General features: G+C 40.5%; 1 protein-coding gene across 1 annotated transcript; it reads right to left on the bottom strand.

Moving 5' to 3' along the window:
* Window positions 1-5,778: 5,778 nt before the first annotated feature.
* Window positions 5,779-12,683, bottom strand: GCSH (glycine cleavage system protein H). Its single transcript, XM_040075681.2, has 5 exons — window positions 12,559-12,683; window positions 9,165-9,244; window positions 8,113-8,176; window positions 6,452-6,583; window positions 5,779-5,908 (listed from the first exon to the last, which is right to left on the bottom strand). Exons 1-5 carry the CDS (start codon window positions 12,677-12,679, stop codon window positions 5,811-5,813), a joined length of 495 nt encoding a protein of 164 aa, XP_039931615.1. The 5' UTR covers window positions 12,680-12,683; the 3' UTR covers window positions 5,779-5,810.
* Between the last annotated feature and the right edge of the window lie 117 nt (window positions 12,684-12,800).

The following is a 12,800-nucleotide window of genomic DNA, read 5'->3' as shown; positions in this document are numbered from 1 at the left end:
AAAGCCTCCACCGTGCATGTTGGGATGTACCTGCAGCTCTGAGACAAATCCCTGCTATTTGGGGCACATTTCCTGGTGTCTCCATGGAGTGTTCTCTGTAGAAAATGCAGGAGTTCTGCTGGGGGATTGGGAGTGGATGTAAATGTATGTGGCTGGGTTTTTTTGTCTTGTTTCAATCGCACCATTTTGGCGTTCTGTGGCTGAAGAAGGGCTGCCTGAGCTGCAGAGCTGAGCCTGTCCCAGCATCAGCTAAATGGTCCCAAGCACTCTTCCAAAGATTTTCTCTGTTCATGGCCCACTTCAAAATATTTGTTTCTTGAATTGTTACAATGTGCTGCTGTGCAATCTTTCTGTGTGCTCAGCATCTTCTTTTGCAAGGCCTAGAACAGTTTTCAGCTTTTCTTCAACTAACACTTTTTAAACCTTTTTTTTTTTTTTTTAATAATACAGATAAAAGCCATATAGCCACAAGGAGAAAAAGTGTTCTGTGTTTGTTCTCATGTAGTTGGTACAACTTTTTTTCTCTTTCAGAAATATCTGCCTAGCTGTCTCTTTAATTTTTTTTTTTTTTTTTTTTTTTTTTTGCACATGTTTCTTTGGAAGGGTGCAGTAATTAATATTAGCTCTAGATTTCTTTTCTTTTTTTTTTTTTTTTTCCCCCCCAGAGGGAATGTTAAATGATTTAACATCCATCTAATCTTTCAGTTTAAGTAAAAATGATCTCTTATCCCACATAAATTACACAATCCAGAACTGTTTTCTTAAGGTACCATTACATAAATATTAGACTGCATTAGGTAGAACCACAGAGTGTAATTTAGATTTCTTTTTGGTAAGGAATATGCTTCGAATTTAAAACTGCCGTTATACTTGAACGGTCCTGAAATAATTAGATTACAGCTCTGAGTGAAGATTGTAATGATTATTTTTACATTGTTCTTTGATTCATTTTTCTCTTTTTTTCACTCTTCCATGGGACAGTATATGACTACGGTAATTTTTCAGACGATTAATCAGAATTACATGTTGTAAATAGCCTTAGTAATAACAGGAGTTAAGTCAAGTATTCAGACAGTCGTACTACTACTAGTGATAACAATAATAATCACTGTGGATGAGGGTGATACACTGCAGGAAAAAAGAGTTGTGCCACAGTGATATTACAGCAGTTTTATCACTGGCTTTGCCTTACCAGTTGTGGCACAAGTGAGGGCTTCTCACAACAGCCAGGAGTTGCCAAGAATGCTTAATTTTGTCATTTTCTCTTGATCCAGGCCCACGCAGTAAAGAAAGGAGGCAGGTGATGGCAGAAAGAAGTTCCCTTGTGTCCTGAGAAGTGCAGACTCATCCTCTTTGACTGACTTTCATGGTCAGAGAAAGGTACAAGTGTCCTACCTGCATTTAAAGGCTTCTCTAAGCAAAATACATTCAACAGCATAAATAATTAAGCACTAGAAACAAATGACCGATAAAACACCCTAATAGCAAAGGATGTTGGATACTTGTACTGCATTAAAATAGATCAGGTCTGAAGTGACTGAATTATGCTTTGTCAAGAAGAGAGAGACATCAATATTGTGGGAGCAAACTCAAAGCAATCCAGATACCACAGAGTCAGTTCTCCTGCCAAGGACTGTTCTTAGACTGTCTCAGGCAGTGTGGGGAGAGTGGAGAAAATTACATCAAGGACACTCCTGAGCTGCTCTCAAAATTTGTCTGTGCCATCTGCAGCATATCTTGGTGGTCATTTGCAATGATTGGAATATTGCCTGACATGCCCGAGGTGCTGTTCCCTGGAAATAGCATCCCCGAGGATGCTGCTTTCCATCAGCTCACTCACATGACGATGGGTACAATGAAACGAGCTTTAAGTTAATTTCTTTGTTACGTGCAATGCTGTGAGAAATGTGATTGTGTGTTTTAAAGCTTTCCAATGGAGTAGGGTGTCTTCATCTTTTTTTGCTGCTCTTGCAGTTGCTCTGGGCCGTTGTTGAGCCCCGGCTTCAAGGTTCCAAGTGCCACCACGTGGTGAATTTGTGCGATAATTCCTTTTTTTAATTGCAGCCATTGCGGTCACAGCACCGTTTGAGACATGAAGCTCTTTTTTTTTTTTTTTTTTTTCTTCCCCCCACTGGTGACCTGTGTTTATTAAATAATTCTGCCATATTCTTAGGTTTTCTTTCTCTTCTCCAGAATATTTAGGGCAGGTGATGCAGTCCCCTTTGCCTCTTTGCTGTGTGATCTCCGCACATCACAGCAGAAAAGCCTCAGAGTGTGCCCAGAGGTTGATTGAGTGCTGCAGTTCAGTTTATTCACTCGGCTGGGCTGAAGATGGATGTCGTGTCCTTTCTGTGTCAGTTTGGCAGATTAAAACCCAGTGATGGGAACCATTTCTGCAGGGAGATTTCATACTCCCAACCTATCAGTCTGAAGGAAAAGGAAAGAGGATCCTTAGCCGGAGGACATCACTTGACTGCAGACACCAGTTCAGGCAAGCATTGGATACTGAGGTTTGCTGCATGTCTAGTCAGAGCTGCTTAACAGATTGCCCCACTGCTAATTTAATGACAGTGAAGCTGACATTGCCCTTCTTTCATGCTTTCATGTATTTTAGTTTAGTTTTAAACATTGGTGGCGTTTTTTTCCATCTCTCTCTAGTAAGAAGTAACAATTACACGATTTCTATTTATATACATTATAAGCCCAAGATTCACAGAGACATGCAGCATTCCATTGGCTGAAAAACAGACAAAATGTAAGGTATTGAAGCTTTTGGGGACTGATGTTAATAAAAATCTTGGAAAATAAAATTCCAAGTTTAGCTTCTCTTAGATAGATAATTGGGGAGATAAAGGGTTTGGTACTTGTGGAACAGTGACAAGTGTTGGCACAAAGAAAGGTGACGATATAAATTAACCCCCAGGAGATACAAAGATGTAATTACTGGTTGTGGGATTATAATTTGCTATAAACCAGATCTCTCTATTGAATCTATAATGTATATAAATTATCCTGTAATTGTTACGTTCTTAAGCTCAGGATGAAGATTTAGAGGTCACAGATAAAGTGATTATTTTTGTAAGAAATCACCTCCTTTATTAATTTTCTGTAGGAGCACACACTGGTGAACAAGTTTGATGTTTTTCCCAACAATTAATACAAAAGCATTTAAAATTGTGTCATAGACCAAAGGTAATGCACATTCACTCCATCATTTTATGTTGATGAAGACATTGATTGTGGATTCATGTCTGCAAGCGCTGCATTCCTGCTCTTGCAGGCTGGCTTCAGACAGTGCCTGGTGCTCTGCCTGAGGCTTCCTGCTGCTGCTGAACTCAGTGAAGTCATGAGATGCTTGGAGCTCTGCTTGGGTAGCAAACATCAAACAAGAACACATTCTTTGGCAGCATAAGTCAGGTAGTTGAATTTTAAAAAAGTATAAAAATATTTGGTCTAATAGAAATGATTTGTCCTAAACTGCAGAACACCACTGCTGTTGGCATTAACCAGATGGGGACAAAAAAAAAAAAAAAAAAGGCACCTAACTGCACCTAACTACTATTGTTCACATTTTAAGAGGAATAAGTCACTTTAAAGTTGTATAAAGTTTTAAAAGAATTAGGGATAGAGAGGTTATTGATCCTCCTCTTTAAGCAACAGAACATCACTTTTCCACCTGTACACCATGAAAGAGAGATTGAATTCTGTTTCAGGTCCCTTTCCCAGACAGTTGTCATTTATCCACACCGATCGATGTACGTAAGCTGCTCATACAGTTAAAACAGCCACAGTCTGAGATCAGGTTTGCCAGTTTTTATTTTTCCCCAGGTCATTACAGAAATTACTATTTTATTGATCAAAATAAGAGAATACAAACACTTTAAGGGAAAATGGTATAAAAATGTGTTACAGTGCTCTGACTAACCTCTACAGGGAGATCAACAAGGGTCAGGTATTATACAGCAAAGAATGGTGGGCCTGTTACTCTCTAGCCAAGTGGGAAAAAAAGATGGTGAAAGAAACAGTATCAAATAGAAACATTTTCCTGCATTCCTACCTCAATTTGCCTGCACTTACTGTATTTGAAACAAGCTTTCACTTTCTGTTCAGAAATGCACAGGGGGTAAAAGACTCAAACTGAGGCAGGGAGACTGTAAGAGGCCAGGACCAAGCTCCCAGCTCTCTGAGCCCTGAATGTTGTCACAATAAATACTCCATGGAACTGTGAATAATGGATAAGTACTGAGAGCTTTTAAAACATTTACACTAGGTTCAAAAGAGCCTTTTGTTTATCAACCACTGCCGAGTTAGAACTCCTGTGGAACAGTCAAATTCCCTCTTTCCTCTTACTCATTTTGCAGTTTAAAACCCGTGGAGAAGATGAAACCATCTTAAATACACAATGGATTCTGTCTTGGCAGGGCTTTGATGTGTGACTTGTGCAGCAAAGGATTTAAACCCAAAAACCACTCAAGCAATTACTTTGACATCTATTCAGATCATAAAAGTAACCCTCCTTTTACACATTAAAAAGGTTTCTGTATTACCAGCAGTGAATTTATGCACTTTAGAAGGTCTATGATTCACATCCCTTTAGAAAGAAGTAACTTTCAAAGGAATATGAATTTTGCTTTAGTCATCTTACATGAATTAAGCAATCCCCCTGCTTCCTCTTTGATCAACCTAAATTGCTAGGGTTTGTTCCCATTTTGTGCTTAGCTGCTACTAACCATTTTTAAATGGTGGGGAAAAGCTTTAGCCCAAAACTCTGCTGTACTATTGTGTTTTCCTAAAGTGCAGGTGTGTACAACTCTACCTTAACATCAGATATCACATCAACTTTGAGTTCACATTTGTGGATTCATTAAATATTAATTCTAATGGAATCAGCTGCTTTAGTTTCCTGGTTTGCAATGGGGAAGTTTTGGGTTCAGTCCCGAGATGTCATTAGAGCAGTTGGCCACTTGATATTAAATACAGACACACATGGATACATGGTATGTCAAACTATTGCTGATCACATGATTTCCACAAGTACCTGCTCTGCTGAAATCACCACAATTGCCAGGCAAAAGATGTAAAATTAATTCCTTAATTACTTGTGACTTAGGTAGTGTTTACTAGACAAAATACAGCCTAAATAATCCACTGTAGCACCCTGATAAATAATCACTGCAGGAGCTCTGCACACTAAGAAAGCACAGAAGGGGGAAGGCAGGGCCCCCATCCCTCCTGCCTCACAGGCAGGACTATTTGATTTAAAAAAAAATAAAAAAGAAAAAAGAAAAAAAAAAAAAAAAAAGGAAAGCAAAGGATTAATAAGTTCTGTAAAGAAATAAAAATCACACAGAAGGGTAGGTGATATGGCTTCTCCTTTTTTGGTATCATCTTTGCAACTCTAAGAAAGAGGAACATGAGTAGGTTAGGAAGACACAGCTTTTCAATGATTTGGGAGCAGTAGAAAAGTAGTTCAGGGAAAACTGAAAGTCCAGGTTATGAGAACAGTGCCTACAACTGCCATATTAAGGCTGTTGTTACTAAATTTGATGTCAAATGAATCTATGGAACTGCAAGTGAATTTTGTTTCCCAAAATATTATAGATGCAGTTACATGAATCAGACAACAGAATAAAAAAACCCTCACAGGTACACAGACATGAAACACATTTATCACTGTAATTATTTACAGTCTTGTGCATGTGATCTTAGGTGGTATTTTTTAAGTTGCCAAAACTGGATATCCAGTATTTCCTTAATTGATGACAAACTACACTGAGATATTTTATATGAATTTATTTCATTATTCCAGCTCAGTCCTCAATGGATTTTATGTATTTCTCATAGGCATCTTCAGTCATCAGTTCATCAAGTTCAGCAGGGTTTGCCACAGTCATCTTGATAAGCCAACCTGTAGTTAGGAAATTAAAAAGAATTGGTAATATCCTACAAGAACAATTCATTCATGTTACTGCCTTAGGAAAGCACTCCCAGCAGGAACAACCAGCCTTGGATCACTGGAGAATCAGCCAGGTTTTTGTGCAGGCAAAACATTTCAGTATTTAAAAAAATGAACAACCAACCAACTCATCATGAGAAATGGCTTTTCGAGTCAGAGCAGTTGTGTAATTTAGTGCTGGCTGAAAGAATAAAGGAGCCTGACCCCTCAGTATCGTGAACTCTTATGAGATCCAAACCCCAGAAATGCAGCCAAGGCAAAGCGATTTAAATTCAGCCACAGTGTATATCTGAAAATAAGATGTTTTAAAACAGCTGTTCAAAGATGACACTGTGATAATGCTTTTAGGTCAAATTGTACTGGGCTTGAACTATATTCAGTATACTGCATTTAAGTCTCCACACCATTAAACTGGGAGAACAGGAATTCAGAGCCATTTGTAGTAGCAAGAATCCACATACTATTCATTATTGAAAGATAAAAGTGAGATCTTACCATCTTGGTAACAGGATTTATTGACAAGCCCTGGATTATCTGCAAGGGCAGCATTAATCTCAGTCACTTCTCCTGAGAGAGGGGAGTAGAGTTCACTAGCAGCTTTCACACTTTCCAAAGCCCCAAACTCATCTGAAACAGAGAATATGATTGAATGTTTCTAAGGGGACAACACAAAGCACTTCCATTTGTTCAGTCAGACATTCTGGTCATGACCCAACCAGTAAAGAAATGTCTTGATCTTGAGCAAGAAAACAGATTGAAGTCACCCATTTTATGAAAAGGATCAGCATTATTAAATTTGATGTTTATTCTGGGGAATTTGTGCTAGCTGGCTACTACAGAAGGGACAGGAATTCCTTCCATTTGGTTAATCTTTTGCCCAAAGCCCCACAGCACATATGATATTGGCTTAGAAGGAACAATACCCAGCTCTTGCTGCAAGAGACCTAACTGGTCCTTTATTTACAATTTAAACCTTTTCATTTGTAACCTGGTTACAAAATCAACACAACCACAATTTCAATAATCCCATTTTTCCTTCAGAAACACTATCAAGTGTTATATTTGCACTCACTGGAAAGCACACATTAGTATTCAGAAGCACCGCACTGGAAGCACCCAGCAGCTCTTCCCTTTTTCCTGTTTTGTAGGGAGTTATGGAAATGGTTCCTGGAGCAGTGTTAGTCCAGAGCAGCTCTCAGCCACAAGCAAACAAGACAGAGGCTGAAGGAACAGGGAGCTGTCAGAAGAGTAGATAGGCACCAGCACAAGGGATCTGAGAACAACTTGTTCTGGGAAAGCTTGGAGTTAGACTGAGGCCAGAATGGGTAGAAAAGAGAACTTAAATGGAAATGAAAATCCTTCAAATAAAGCAAAACTACAAATTGGTCAATTAAAATCCTACACAGAGAGACCTTTTGTATAACAGTCAGCATTCAGTGTAATAGATTTGGCCAAAACAGTTTGATAGGGATCTATTCCACAGGAAGGATGGCAGAAGAAAGGCTCTCTGCTTTACCTCATAAACCCCCATTCCTTTTTTAAAAATTATCTGAAGATAATGACAATCTTTTCTTCATGTACTACAAAGACAGCTCTCCATATTAATACAGAGAAAAGCTTTTCATTTCTACCTGTTGATGTTCACTATCTTTAACAGGAAAAGTTACATAATTGAATGATGAGGAATGTAATAATTTGTACATCATTAATAAGCAAAAACCCTGTGATTACATTTAATACCCCAAAATTACTGAGTCTCTATATTTGTAGAAAAATTGGAGCTTGATACCAATTAGAAGTTTCCCATCATGCAGCTCACAAAGTGCATAATTGAAGAATTATAAACACTTACAAGTCCAAATCAAAGCAAAAATATTTTAAAAACACAGTGTAGACAAAATTATTTTAAAAAATTAAATATTTTAATTTTTAATCAATTTCTTCAGTTTTAAAAGCAAGTATTTTCTGCTGATAAGCACAGTGAGAATTTAAAATTAAAACTGTATCTTGTAGAAATTACCTGAATTTATTTTGCATCCAGAAGCTTTATAATAATATTAATAACGATAAATATTATTTCAGAAATTCTTTCTTTGGAAAGGAAGAGTGGGATGAGTAGAATAATCACTTCGAGAACAACTAGAACTGAAACTTACCGTGTTTACTTAATTTTGTCCCAACTTCTGGAAGACTACAGTAAACAACATCTCCTAATGCTTCCTTAAAAGAAAAACAAAAGCATCAGAGCATACATTAACAAAACTACACATAGGAGAGAACTGATACAATAACTCTAGAATCTGCATATAAGTATTCTGTGTCTCTAAATATTGTTCTCATTCTTTACAGATCGCATATTTTTCCCTTTTTCTTAGCAAACATTTAATATGAATAAACTGTTGTGTTATCATGCCCCAAATACCAAATTACTGTTTCTCTATTGCAGAGCTAATAACCTTCAGGCTCAGTTTATATGCAGATTTTTTTCTGGCAGAATAAGGAATAACATCTGCTGATTGTCTTAGCATCAGCTACAGAGAGCTGTTAGCACACACTTTGTCCTTACTGACTTAATTGGAACCCTTATCACCATAAGAATTGGCTCAACTCTTCCCTGACACAGGGACTCTATCTCACATAAGACCAAAGAGTATTAGAGTTATTGACAGGAACCTGAGATTAAAAGAAATGCTGCTTGTCCTGAGAAACATTAATTCCATTTATTGATAGGTTGTCCCATTCTTTTTTAAGTTTCACATACAACCCAGAATTTGCTTGTGACTATTCCGAATCAAGTACCTTCACGAGGACAAAAAAATCCAAAGGAATTCCTGTCCTGGAGTAAGAAATACATGCCATGCTGTACACATGTTCACAGCTGTTCTTTAGCCAGAGAGATTTCACCATACTTGTGTTCAAAGAAAACGTGACCTAAAAACGTACACGATGTCCTCTTCACACAGCCATGAACTGCTCAGGCTTAGACCCGAACATTGAAGTTTTTTACCAAGAGAACTTATCAGAATGCTGAGATGGCACAAATATCACAAATAATGTGACAGACCCAGGTCCAAAAAAAATCATGTTCAGTGTGTCGCATATGCAATTAAAACAATAAAAAAACCCCGTAAATGTCCAAAGAGCAAGGACAGAGCAGACAGGCATAAATAAATATTGCAGACCTGGGCAAGGGGGGAGAGATCAATACCTGCGCAAAATCGCTGATTCCTACTGTTCCAATGCCGTTTTCCACAGATATCCATTCGTGCTTGTCTGTGAATTTGCGAGCTAAAAGGAAACAAACTTGTCATTTCAGAAAGTGGCACGTTGCTCACTTAAATCTGTTACTTACAGTAACAGATTTGCAGGCTTAAACTGCAGGGCTTTTCACTGAGTTTGTTCATGTTTGGAAAATATTTTAACCAGCACATGCAATTTACAGAAGCACAGAACATGCTCAGTGACAGGGCAGAGGCTCACTGTGTGTTCTGCTCAGAGTATTATCAGTTCCTGTGCAACCATCTGGAGACTATAATAAAGTACAGGAGCAAAACGAGCAGCTCTGCTTCAAACAGAAGTGCAAATCTAAAGCTTAGATGTGTATTTTACTCATAAATTTTTATGATAGCACAGTGGCCTTTCAAACATAATATTTAGTTATAATTATTTCTGATAACTACTTTATTATGACTGGGTAGGCCAGTGCTAGTGACTCTAGAAACACTGTCAGCATTACAGCATCTCCTTCAAAGTGCAAATCTGGCACAGTTCTGTGTAATATTAGGGGAAATTAATACAGGAAAAATTAAAAAGGCAACTCATATAGACAGCTGCTACTTAGTAGAATTTGCTCTCTGTTAATATTGTTACTGTGAGAACTCAGTAGTTATTCTGTATCACTTTCAAATACGTCTGTTAAAACCTTGGTAAGTCTTTTCACAGCAAGGTTACAATTCTCTTTACATTTTAGATCTGGAAGATTCAAGACAGCTTTATTAGAGGCAGGTGTTTTTCTAAAGTCATATGGAGAAACTTCAAAAGAAGTAACTGAAACAAGCAACATTTTTCTTGCTAACATTTTTCCTGAAATTTTTCTTACTCAGAGAATTTTCAGCCTGCCAATATCTGTTTTCTCACTTCTACACAATTTCCCTGTGGATACCTTCCTACTTAAAAAAAAAAAAAATTTCCACTTGCAGCACCCATTCAGTCAGGTAAGGGATGTTGCAGAAGCTGGAAAAGGTAACTTCTGAAACAGCTTCCTGAGTGATTAGTGCCAGAGGAGTACAGCTGCACCTTCCTTTGGAGTTCAAAATTCTCCCCTCAAGAGCTCATCCTGTGGGCTGGACTCTTTATGGCAAACACCAGAGAAACTACACTTCTGCAAATCCTTATATATTTTCTGAAATTGTATATGAAGGAAAACAGAAGAGCTCACTGTAGACCTGCTACAATCTTTCCAGACAGTCAATACTTTAAGCTTCTTCAGTTGCAGTGATCCTCTTGTGTCTGAAAAGTTCAAGAGTGGCAAGTCTCAGATAAAACAGTTTGTCTTAGAATTGGGCCCTAGTTTTATAGTGCTCAGTTGAACAATGTGTTGGTTTGCAAGAAGAGTACACAAACATGAGTAAACTGTAAATATGAAATATTTTCCCATTAATTATCAGTCAAAAATCTGCAGAATTTCATCTAGCACTACTTATAACTACAAAAAAAAAAAAAAAAAAAAAATCTCACTACACACTCTAATGAACAGAGTCTTAAATGTCTCAAATTATTTCAGGTCAAGACGTTAAACCCATGGGAATTCTATTGGAAATGAGTAATGAACTGTAAGAATGGAGAATGACTATTGACAAATCTCAAACCCAAGCTGAACATTAGTGATGTTATACATGGCACAAAGAAGCCAACCGATACATGGTAATATATTGTATAGAATCTGTTTATAAAGTAAGGCTTTAAAAACCAGATTTTCACACCAGTTTGGAATACAGCAGTGAAATGTCCTGAACAGGTAGAAGAGCATGTAACTTTCTTGCAGAACCAAAAACAAAAACAAACAAAAAAAAAATCTGAGCATGCAACAAAAAAACACTGCAAATAAAGTAAAGGTCAAATTAAAAACAGTTAATAAGTAATCTCAAAATTTGAACTTCGAGCTTATGTGGTCAGCCCATTAAATAAATTAGCCTAAAGGAATATGAAATGTCAATGCATACCAAATCTCTCTGCATTCTTTTACAGAAGAGCAGCTGAATTTATTCTAGCTTCATTCATTCCAACAGGACTTTGGTTTCAGCTTAATTAGCACATTCTGACCTCAGCCCTTCATTTAGTGTAACCTGCGTCTATTAAATGTTTCACATATACCTAAATAGTGAACTCACACCTCCACAGTGGCATACAAAACTTTCTTCTCTGTCTCAAACAAAAACACTGTTATTCCTCCAAGTGATATGTATAGAAAAACAATGGGTACATTGACCAGAATAGTGAAGAGAAGCTTAGATCTTGACTCAGTTTGCAAGTAATGAACAATAAATGTCATTTCTTTCACTTGCAGCAGAAGGCAATAAACAGGTAGGTTTAAGATTGAAATGGATGAGCTCTTCTTAGTGGCAGTCATTACCTTTACAGCATATTCTCCTCCTCTCTTGCCTACTTTTTCAACATTTCTGTTCGCTAGAGTACCACAGACTGCTTTGCAGACTTTAGTGGGTAACTTCCATTCGAAGAGAGCTCTGACAGCAGTAGATGCTTTCAGAATTAACGGCACCAAATGCTAAACCACAGCAAGCACTGATGCACGAGTCCATCGCCTGCCGTGCCGCTCGTGCAGCTGCGGCTGCACAGGAGCCAGAGCCGAACCTGTGCAGCCCAGAGCGGCTCAAGGCCCTGCAAGCCCTGGCTCACCCTGGCTGCCCACGCCAGTCCCTGCTGCGGCTCTGCCTCTGCCAGACACCCACCCCCTGCCCCTTCTGGTGCTGCTGATGCTCCTTGGAGCCAACATCGAGCTGTTTGCAAGCGCCAATCCCGGGGAAAGCGATCCGCTATTTTGGGTGCGCTCCCCGCTTCGGCCCACTCTGCGAAGCCTCTTTCTGGGACCAGAGCGGGACTGAGCCGCTTAGCTCAAAACTGCAGTGTGGAGATGAGCTTAAAAGTTTCTGGCCAACTAACGGAGGTGAAGCTGCTCCTGCGGGAGCGGGGGTCGGGAGTGTCAGCAGCGTCCGGGGACAGGTGAGGGGCCCTCGGGGCTTCAGCCATCTTGCGAGGTTCTCCGGGCCCCGCCGACACCGGGGGGCTCCGGGCGGCTGCAGCATCGCGCTCCGAGTGGCCTCCGGGTCACGGCACGGCAAGAAGCAGGGGAGGAGGGACGGATAGAGGGACAGAGGGAAAGAAGGACAGGAGCGGCTACCGCCCGGGGCCGCCAGCGGAACCCACGCTCCGGCCCCTCCGCGCACCCAGCCCCGGCCGGCAGGGTCTCCCCCGCAGCCCACCCTGCCCGCCCTCCCGGGCAGAGGCACCGCCGGCTCCCCGCAGCACCGGGCCGCTGTCCCGCCCGCCCGCCGCGCACCTCCCTCCGTCGAGCCGCCACTCACCGGACAGCAGCAGCGAGCTGGTGCCCAGCCTGCGGGCCGCGGGCCCCCGCGGCGGCAGCGGGAGGCGCGGGCAGCGCGGCGCCAGCACCGGCCCGACCCGCCGCAGCGCTCGCCACGCCATCTTTGCCGGGGGCGGGCGCGGGCGGCGCCTGCGGGAGGCGGCGATGGCGGCGGGGCGGGGCCGGCGCGGCGGCGGGGGCCGAGGGGACCCGCGGGCCCTGAGGGGCGGCCCGGGCTCGGCT

This window comes from Hirundo rustica, chromosome 11 (assembly GCF_015227805.2).
Source record: "Hirundo rustica isolate bHirRus1 chromosome 11, bHirRus1.pri.v3, whole genome shotgun sequence".
In the NCBI taxonomy this organism is placed as follows: Eukaryota; Metazoa; Chordata; class Aves; order Passeriformes; family Hirundinidae; genus Hirundo; species Hirundo rustica.
This window is presented reverse-complemented; position numbering and strand designations above follow the sequence as displayed.

Excerpts from the sequence above, each read along its gene's own strand:
- GCSH (XM_040075681.2), bottom strand. The coding sequence starts at position 12,679 with ATGGCGTGGCGAGCGCTGCGGCGGGTCGGGCCGGTGCTGGCGCCGCGC. Across the intron at positions 9,245-12,558 it reads CAGCTCGCTGCTGCTGTCCG|CTCGCAAATTCACAGACAAG; the intron begins GTGAGTGGCGGC and ends GTTTCCTTTTAG. Across the intron at positions 6,584-8,112 it reads GACAAAATTAAGTAAACACG|ATGAGTTTGGGGCTTTGGAA; the intron begins GTAAGTTTCAGT and ends TCTCTGTTTCAG.